Raw genomic sequence first — 10,586 nt, 5'->3', positions numbered from 1 at the left:
ACTCCTTATAAAATGATTTACAGAGACCACAACACACACAATTTCCTACTGTATGTCCCTCTGTCTCACCCTCTCTCTCCAATACAGCATGGTTCTGTCTTCCAGGATGGTAATGCGAGAGTCGAAAGAGGCTTATATGAGTCCTGTGAGAATGGAGAAGGGCAGAAAGCAAGAGAAATGACTACACTTGTAAAAGTTTGACATTCTGACAAATACTCCCTGTCTGAGAGTTAGATGGGAAGATTGATGCAAATGTCCCCTGTTGTGGCATCAATAAAGGATGATCTTATCTTATCTTATCTTATATAACAGGCCCTCTTAAATGTTACACACTGGACCTTTAATAAGTGTGCTTTAGAATTGCTGTTTCCTCTTTATATAAAAAAGCTAAACTAACTGTCTCTTGGCTACATCTCTGTATAAAACGGACAGATGTAAGAGTGGTGTCAAGCAAACTCTCAGCAAGAAAGGGATTAAGAGTATTTCTCAAAGTCTAAGACTATTTCTTTGACATGCACAAGAAAAACTGCAGATTTAGAAACTTACATAATGGTTTCTGTTCATCCCTCTCTTTTGTCTGTGTTCAGTTTCTGTTTGAGAAGATACAGAAAACATGAACTCATGTAAGAAGGGGGCATATAATTTGAGGCTTTCAAGATTATCAAAATTAATAATTAATTAATAGTAAATAATTAACTACCTTAACTGCTATAGGATACCATATTTAACTGATGTAGAAATTATTTGTTTTTGTATTACAGTGGCATAGTATTCGACATATATGTATATGTATGTATATATTCATGCATGTCTCTGTTGTAAATTGCATACGCATCCTTGTGTTTGTGATGCAGGTTATACTTGCTATTTTTTTGTATGAAAAAAGAAAGAGAGCGAGATAATCAACACACAATCCGAAACACTTCTCCTCCCAGCCCTTCTTTATCCTCACCTTCAGCTCTTGTTTCGACTTCAGTTTTTACTGCAACATCACCATCTACTGGCTTGTTGCTGGCCCTGCTGGTTGCTGCAGTGACGAGGGCCATGGGTCCAGAAGAGGGTGAAAGGTCAGGGGAGCTGTTTGGCTTGACCCCCGTGGTGGTGCTGCTGTTGGAGGAGTGCTCGCTGTGACCTCTGCTACACACATAACACAGTATCTCACAGTGTGAGAAACTGATTTCAGGTGGACTGAGTGTATCAGTTTTAAATGGTTACTGTCAAGGTACTGGTCACACAGCAAACTGTGTATGTGATATATGTATATATTTTGATGATATTTTGGTGATAATTTTTTGCAAATTGGTTATAAAAATCAAAATCAAATTATTTGCCACACATACAAAAACTAAATAGTGGTCTCCCATTTGCGGCAATGACCACCAGTATGAGAAATACTTTAAGTAAAAACAAAAATCCTCATTAATAGTTGACTCATCCTAAAACATAATAATTAAACACCATATACTCACTCGAGTGCTGCTCTTAAATTTCTGATCTCATCTCTTAGTCTCTTGTTCTCCTTTTTCAGGTTGGTCATTTCTCCCGCTACAAGACACGCCACAAGTAAATGGTAAATGGACTGCACTTCCAACTACTCAAAGCACTTTACTCTACATGCCGCATTCACCCTCACACACATTCATATATTGATGGCAAAGGCCATCACAAATAGAAGCTCATACTCATTCACGCACATTCATACACCAATGCACAGCATCTGGAGCAATTTAGGGTTCAGTATCTAGGGATACTTCGACATGCAGCAGGAGGAGCCGGGTATCAAACCTTCTAATTAATGGACAATCATCCTCTTGCTTGTTCAATCTTTCTTGGCTCTGATTGGTTGTTTTTGTTTCATGGCCCAGTGGATTCTTGCAAATACCATTAGGAGCACTAGGAGGAGCCAGAGAAACCAATCTTTCACAGATTATCCGTCTCATGTTCTACTGTCAGGATATAGTGAAAGTTTCAGTAAAGTTGACAAAAAGCTATTTTTATAAAAACGTCCTACTGCAGCTTTAAAACATAGACTGATTATGGCTAGCCTCCAGCTCTCCAAAGGTAACAACATGTTTTTTCCACTGTTTGTTAAGCTACGCTAAATATAATATATAATTTTTAAAACATGGATAAGTAGTTTAAAGAAAGTTCTGGGAAGCCACAACCAAATGCCAGAAGGAAAAGAAAAGTAAATGTTTAGGTAGGGATGCAAGACTGATAAGAGATGTGATACAAGAGACAAGTGATGGAGGACAAACAGAGGGATCGTTGGGTCATTGATTAGAAGAACACACATAAACAGAATACCTAGTATAGACATGTGCTGGATGCTCTGTATTTGTGAGGCTTCAAATTCCTGCTGTCTTCTCTTGGCTACCTCTTGAGTCACTGTACATCTGTCACACAGCCCCGCCCGCAGCCTGGGACAAGCAGCAGAAAACCACACAACATCAGAAACACTAATCTTAAAGTCAACCTCCAGTCACAAATCAGATTCTCTTGTTCCTACAGTGTGATGTGCAGAATGGTGTATGTGCAGAGTTTGAAGTTTAATTTATAAGCAATAAAATGCACCATTGCTCAGTTCAGTACAATCAGAGATTTTACTGCCACAGCTTTACTTGGTCTGACTTTTAGACATTGCTGAGTCAGGTTGCTGACTTGATGACTCTTTTCTACTTGTACCTTGTTAAAGTATTATTTACCATCATCGTGGCCACAGTGAATCTGGTTCAGCAATAGTTCCACAGCTCTTTTCCTAAGTTTATAATAAAGAAAAGATTATAGCTGCTTTAAGTGTATGATTTAGTGGCAAGAGCTGCCTCACCCTCCCATTCCAAGTGTGTGGGAGAAACTATGGTGGTTGCAAAATTCTTGAAAAAGATTATTCTTTGTGCTGTCCGTTCTGGGCTACTGTAGAAACATGGCGTTTCAACATGGCGGACTCCCTCTGTAGATAACCTGATTATTTGGTGATGCCAAATGTCATTTTCATGAGGAGGCCTTGATTTCCATATGGTGTACTGTATACACACTCAAACAGAAGTGGAATTTAACATCAGTACCTGTTCTCCAGTGTCTTGATGTTCTCTGTAAGTAATCTCTGCTGTTCTTTCATCTGCTGGTTTTTGCTGAACAATTCCTCCATTCGCTTTGTGTCACTGTTTACATGCATGCACACACACACAATGGGACACACGAAAAAGGAATTAGTCTACTATGAAAACTTTATGCCGATCAGATGTATGTTAATCGTTCTGTGATCAGTGAGACACAGACTAATACATATTCTCTGGAACATTTATTCCAAAACAACAAGCATTATGGTTGAAGAATCAGACTGAAATACTAACACTACAACAGGCTACTTAACATATTCTATTTCCCTTTAGTTTCAAGGCTGTTGCTGCATTTCTTTCTATTACTCTACTTCTTTTTCAATGCTGTAAGAGGTAAAGAACATACAATAAAACTCATGACTGCATTCTACTTCTAAGTAAAAGTATTATTAACAAAATGTACTTTAAGTATCAAATAGGAGGAATGCGAAAACTAACTCATTATGTGGAATGGCCCCAGACAATGTTATATCACTACATTATTGGATCAATATTATGGATTGAAGCTGTACTTTAATGTTGTGGTGAAGCAGCTTCAAATACACTGAAAAAACAGCATATTTTAATAAATTAAGTTAATATAACTTAATCTTCCAAACAATGTGGAGTCACTCAATGAATGAATTGAATCTAACTCAAAAATGAACTGCTGTAGTAATAACTACTTGAACTTAGATTTGTGCAGTATTGCAAGTATTGGTGATATATTTCCAGTTTGTTCTACTAACTAAATTTGTGCTATAATGCTTCAGATTTCAGATCATTATGCAAAGATTTGATGTTACTCATATAACGTAGGCTACAGCATTACAGCAGTGACAATTAGAATAGATGGTCCACAGAAAATTAATTTGCTACTATTTTGATAATCGATTCATTTTAAGTTGTTAAGTTATCTTACGTCAGCTGACAAGTAATGTAATAATTTGGTTTAGTGGAACTAAAGAAACTCAACTTAAGCAGTAACATTTGTATAAAGTAAATATCTTTATTCAGATACATTTAAATAAGTTCATAAGTGCTGCATATGACTTTGATACAATTATTTATACTTTTAAGTTCAATTAACTAAATGGAATGGGTAATTTACTCAATGTTCAAGTACCTTAAGATTGCACTTAAATGCAGTACTTCAGTTAATAATGAAGTACTGAGAATAAGTGGAACAATGTTTTGATGGTAATGAGATGTTTTGAACTGAAAGAGTCAATTAATTGAATAAGCTTCCATTTGTATCAAGAATCTAAAATGATCCCACTTTGCCAGATTTTTTTTTTTCACTGCTTCTAAGGAGAAACGAAACAGAGATTTTGTGACTCAGTGGTAGACTGAATGACTTGTTACAACATGAGACTCCTTACAAGCTAAACACGATATGGACCAACACAGGGCCAGGTGCAGGACCAGCATGCCTGCCTACCTGGGACACACAAAGAGCCTGAGCGCAGCTCCCAAAGGGCTGATCTTGTGTACCATTAAACTTGAACAACTTGTCTAAAGCGTTGTCTAAACATGATCACCCAGAGACCTCGCTGAAATGAAGAACCCACTAACCAGCCCTTCTTGTTGGACAGCTCTTGGATTTTCGCCTGCCACCCTGTAAATCAAAAACACAACACACCTGGTTAAGAAGAGTATGAGATTGTATTTCAGCTGCATTACAACTTCTCTCTCTTCGTTGTGTGTCACCAGTGGCTGCTGCTCTCATGATTTCCACTCACCCTCTACTTCCCGCTCGTGGACCTCCCGCAGTTTCAGGAGAAGGCTGTTGAAGCACTCCATTGCCATGGTAATCTAATTTGACCCTGAGTCAGACTCTACAGCAAAAGAAAGATATAATGTGTTTTATATATTTTTGATAGAATTAAAAAGTATTGCATGCCTTTAAACTGAATTTTCTTTTTAAATGTATTAGACTTCCTGGATTTGACATTATGACCCTTTTTCTAAATACATTATTACAAGAGTGCAAGAGTGTACATCATTTTACATTTGCTTACATATGATGTTGTTAATAATTATAGCATTCTTACAATATTTATATATTTTATAGTGAGATAAAATGATAGCAAGCTAAATTAATATATATAAACAGTGGCGGATTTAATGGCGGATTCAGGGCCAAAAATAATATAAAGAGCACTATGCTGAAAGTTGTGATGCATTTATGGTGAAACAGCTTAGTCAGGGTAAAGATTAGCACCTTAGAGGGTACTTTATCATGTTTTATCTACCGTAGGGGCATCCAAGAGGGCACTTTCGCATAATTTTTTCAAACCTGGGGACTGCCTTCCCTTGAGTTCACCAGTGTATATAAGAACAACAATAATAATAGTAAAATAGAAAAAGGAAACTAATGAAAAAGTTAATCAGTCTAATATGATGGTGCATATATAACATACATATACAGTATGCATCTGCACATACCTACACACATAAGGGGACTCCTCCTCAAGCCCAAATCCTTCAATATTTTTTAACTGTGATCCACATATTTCAACCATTTATTCCACCATTTTAAATAGGCCAATTATTGATGTCTTGACTCAATACGACCCTTCACCCCCCCTATTTCAACATCAAAGTACTAATGGAGTGGAACCACAATAAATTAGTCAGAGTTGGGCGTTATGGCCTGAGGTCTGCGTCGTGCATGTAGAGGTACAGCACTGCACATTTTGCTGGCACTATACTTTCACAAGCCGTACACAAATGTGGGAGCAAATTTCGTTGTTATAGCAACGATGATTGAAACTAGTTAGACTGGTCCTGTCTGGTGAGACCTCCGTCTGCAGTTTGTTTCATGTGCATTAAGCACAGCTTTTACAGTTTGCGCATGTGTGTGTGCACATCGCATGGTGTCAATCTGAAACAGTGCATCAGTTCTTACAAATGAACATAGTGTATACTTTATTGAAAGTCTCAGTGCAAACTGGAATCCTTAATATGTGTTTCCTTTGCTCTCTGTCGCAAACACACACACACACAATGGCTCTGTATGTGCACAAACACATGCAATGAGTACTATTTAGCATTTTGATCAGTGTGGATCAGGCTCCCTCGACATGTCGGGATATGTCAGGCAAGTGGCTGTTCAGATCACCTCAGCAGAGCAAGAAAAGACCTGTCTGCCTTTATGTGTCTGCTCTGCTGTCTCTAGATCATTATTCACACACACTCACATGCACACTTGTCACTGTGTCTAACTATTATTCTGACACCACTGCATCATACTTCTCCCACTCTTGACTGAGGCATTACCACATTCTCTGCAAATATGTAGTCCTGGATGCCACACACGTATAGAGAGGCTGTGCAGATAACAACCTCACTGCCGTAAATGTTCTCAAACACCTCCCATCAGCTCAGATGTTTGTTGTTCGATTGAAACCCGACTTAAGTTGTGAGAGGATGTTTTGGAATCCAGGCCTCATTCACCTCTTCACACAATATCAGCTGATGCTGCTCCGATCAAACGGAGCAGCCGGGTTCTAAAAAAATGCCACTGGGAGCTATTGTCAGTGCTGCTTTGCTTTCAATACTCGTGTGGCTTCTCATCTGACTAACAATGTGACAGGAATGACCATTAATGTCACTCCTTTATTATAACTGTGACAAGCACAGAAACAGGCATAATGAGAGAACATGGCTTTTATGCAAATAACGATTAATGACATTTTAATATAAAACTTTAGTCTGTTACACTTGTATATGGACTCCACCCTACACACACACACCTACATACACACACACCTACACACACACACCTACACACACACACACCTACATACACACACAAGCTACACATATACATCTTTTATGTCTAATGTCCTCAATATGAACCCTGAGCTCATGTAAAACAGTTGCTGTATTGCACATTGTGTTTGCTTAATTAAAGGCCTCCATGTATCGTATTATTGACAAGCAGCTTTATATCTATCTATATAGACTTGCTGCTATATCGCAAATGTATGCCTGCTTACGTTTTATAATAACATTATGTGAACAAAGTGTGGCAATCTAAAAAAAAAAATCCCACACAAGCTCACACCCACACACACTCACTGAAAGGCCTGATAAGGCCACGATCATGTATGCCAGCTCAATCCTCCCAGCCGCACATACCTGCACCTACTCTACCCACCTGTCAGCCAACCTATTCCAGCCCTCGGGCAACACCTTAGAGCTCAGTCAGTGGTAACTCACCTCATACAGCCGAGGACTCCTTCAGCCGTTCGCTGCTGGGCACAGCTTTTGCTCGTTCAGACTTCAGAGATGGACGGAGTGATACTGAGACAGAGGAAGAAAATGCGCAATAACGAAGAGAGAAAGAGAGAGGAGAATGAGGTGAGGGAGAACGCCCCACACCCTCCCTTCTCTCATCTCTCCACCCTAGAAAACCGGTTGGAGCGGTTGTCCCCTTGAGGAACACAAACACAGAGGCCTGGGCAAGTTCTCCCTTGATATTCCTGTTCTGCTGAAATCCCACATAACCGGCTAAACCGGCCCCATAAAGCCCTGGGGATAGAGCGATTGGGTAACAGACACATCCAGTGCAGAAACCTCAGCGTGCACTGAAATCAGAAGTTAGAGAGACAATGTTCGAATGATTTGTATCTGATTCAATTATATTCATAAATAAGCTCACAATGCTGGCATAAATTGTAACGCTTAAAGCATGGCAATGAATAAATAGCATTAAAGCCTCAATGTGTCCCAAACTTTAACTTATACATGTTAAACACAGAGGCTGTGATCACACATTTGGAGATTGATAATAACTTTAGTGTTAAATAAATCATATCTTGAATGCTGTCTTTGTACATACAATGCATAGAGGCAGCCATGAGCCATAAAGCGGCCACAGGGTGTGTTGAACCCGATGACTGTGGTACTGGTATGTAAATCGATGGCAAACAACAGACAATAGCGATGGCACGCATCTTGTCTCTGAAACTAGACATGATGTAAAAAACGCCATTTCCTGATTCCTGAACAAAATTCCTTATAACCAGCCTGACTGGACAGAGGCTGCATCTTCATCGTCATCCTCTTTGTCCACCTTCAAACAGCCACTCCCTGCTGCCACAGGTGCAATAAACATCTACGCTTATGGAGAGAATTAACAGTAATGTATGATTATGTGTTTTTATTGTCAGTGTCACTGATACACAAGGATGAAACCTCAGGAAGAGACAGACGAGGGATTCTTCTTCCAGGATGAACAGGCATGCAATAAATGTCATGTGTGCAGAATAGGCTAAAATAATAATAGTAAAATATCAATATAGAAATTCAGAATGACGGATTAATTTGTATATGGATTTGGGAAGATGTTGAGAAACTTCTAGGTACTGACAAACAGATAGGATCTGAGCCACACAATCTGCTCTCCACCACCAAGGCCTGGAAAGAAGACAAACTGCATTAAGAGTCAAAGCTCAAACACATCACTTACAAAGGGGAAGAAGAGACAAGACAGAGAGATGAGACTAAAACCCCTGGAGGATAAAGATCCAGTTCCAAGAGGGAGGAAGGGAGAGAGAAGAAGTCCCAGCCCGGCCTTAGGTCCAGCACAGAAAGACTCGATATTAAAGAGAGAGATCAAAGGAGAGAGAAAGAGAGACGAGGCTCCTGGCTGTTGGACAACAAACAGAGGTTTTTCAGAAGGTAAGCAATAGTCTCGTTGGCAGGACAGACATGTACTTACTACTAAGGGCATGGGTGGATTGCTGAACGGGCTACTGGGCGCAGGCACAGAGAAGGGAGGGCTTACTGTAGGCCTGAACCTCTGCTTGAAGTGACTGTCAACATTTGTTGTCCAAAAGTACACAAACCAATGACAGAGATATAAAATGACCACACAGAAAGGCAAAAAACAACAAAGAGGCACAAATGGTATACGGTTGAGACAACCAACCCGCCAGAAGGATAATGGACACTGTTTCTTTTTATGTAAAGATGATAAAAATCTTGTTGTTGCTGTTTATGTTCAACCAGAAGAAGATGCACTGGAGAATAATGCACATAACTAGGTTAGTTCTCCTCTAAACAGTTAGTTAGCTAGTTATCAAAACCTTTCTTAAATATTCTGAGACTCATTAGCTATTTGCTCTGTTACATTCTCAGTTAACCATGTTGATGCCTTACCCTTGGACCTTTACTCTAATATTTGCTTTGTTTTTAACTAGCCCTAATATGCCTTTATGGCAGAAGGTATTAGCTATGATTATGTCGAGAACTACTTAGAACTTATGTCGGGTTGACTGAATAGGTTATTCCTGCACTGGGTGGACTTGGCAGCCTATTGCCATCAATGTATAAAATGATATAGATTTGTGCACATGCAATAGCAGTTTCAGTGTTTTGTGTAGTAAAACGTGGCCTCTATATGTATATTTTTTCTAAACCAAACAAAAAAATATTCTAGCACATACCAGGATATTGGGATTGAAACTGTTTTATTACATAACAGATAAAGCAAAAAGAGTCACTCTGTGTTTAATTGCCATCAGGTGTGTATTTAAATAATCAGGTGCTGATTAGCAGCAAATCCAACAGGTTCACATTCCGATACAGTACAATAGGCAATAGCAAATGTAATTCTACCATTCAAGAATAAATATAAATATTCTTTTATAAAAGACAATGAGATGCAATTCATAGCAGAGTGCAAAAAATGCATTTCATTTGATATATTTTTCAATATTACAATACTACAGTAGATCCAAAATACATACATTTTCTGTACTATTGTATTAACCACAGAGCAAATCTGATGAAGCATCAGGCAACACTCATTGTTGGCTCCTTTTTGTTTTGTTTTATATGTAATAAGACAGTATCCTAGTATCCTGGCGTGCACTAGAATATATTTTTGAAGTTTGGTTTACTTTGCTTTGCTTTGCACTAACAGAGAAGCACTGTTGTCCACTGGGTATTTCCACTTTTTGGACAACACATGGATGTAATTCTTTCTCTCTATGGCCCATATGGCTCTGTAGAAAAGGGCATGCAGACTTCTTTTTGACTCTTATGATTCTGATTTAAATGTTCAACTTCTATTGGTTTCTTCCTTTTTTATAACTATAGCCTTTTAACATTGTCAACCAAACGCTGTGATGGGGCTGGTCAGCACAAATGCACAACATGACTTTAGGCACCTAATCTTAAAAAATAATTTCTTTATTTGAACAGGGACAATGTACAAGTGTACAAATTAACCTAAAACAAGGAGAGATGTGCTGTACCAGGTTTTAGCAGACTGCTCTTTAATATTGCAGAAAGTGACAGTGTGCAAAACAACTCTGGTCTCCCCTATAAAGTCTGATCTAACATGGATCTACAGCCAATGAAGGGAAGGTAAGACTGATGTAATGTGGTCAAATTTATAATTTTCTAGTTAATTTTCTAGTCTAACCACTCTTTTTCACTGATGTAAATAAAGTTGACGGACTAAATGCCCTC

The 10,586-nt window shown here is 38.7% G+C and overlaps 1 protein-coding gene across 1 annotated transcript in view; it reads right to left on the bottom strand.

Moving 5' to 3' along the window:
- rbbp8l (retinoblastoma binding protein 8-like) overlaps positions 1 to 4,923 on the bottom strand; it is a 9,052-nt gene extending 4,129 nt beyond the window's left edge. Inside the window, exons 1-8 of the mRNA XM_035657080.1 lie at positions 4,841 to 4,923; positions 4,674 to 4,716; positions 3,066 to 3,161; positions 2,308 to 2,420; positions 1,470 to 1,545; positions 953 to 1,137; positions 547 to 590; positions 70 to 143 (exon numbers count right to left, since the gene is read on the bottom strand). Coding sequence (XP_035512973.1) covers positions 70 to 143; positions 547 to 590; positions 953 to 1,137; positions 1,470 to 1,545; positions 2,308 to 2,420; positions 3,066 to 3,161; positions 4,674 to 4,716; positions 4,841 to 4,907 — 698 coding nt within the window. The 5' untranslated portion in view covers positions 4,908 to 4,923. The remainder of the gene's footprint in view (positions 1 to 69; positions 144 to 546; positions 591 to 952; positions 1,138 to 1,469; positions 1,546 to 2,307; positions 2,421 to 3,065; positions 3,162 to 4,673; positions 4,717 to 4,840) is intronic.
- Between the last annotated feature and the right edge of the window lie 5,663 nt (positions 4,924 to 10,586).

This window comes from Morone saxatilis, unplaced genomic scaffold (assembly GCF_004916995.1).
Source record: "Morone saxatilis isolate NCDOM2014 unplaced genomic scaffold, NCSU_SB_2.0 Contig15, whole genome shotgun sequence".
NCBI lineage: Eukaryota > Metazoa > Chordata > Actinopteri > Moronidae > Morone > Morone saxatilis.
Note: the sequence above shows the minus strand (reverse complement) of the source record. Positions and strands in the feature narration are given on the sequence as shown.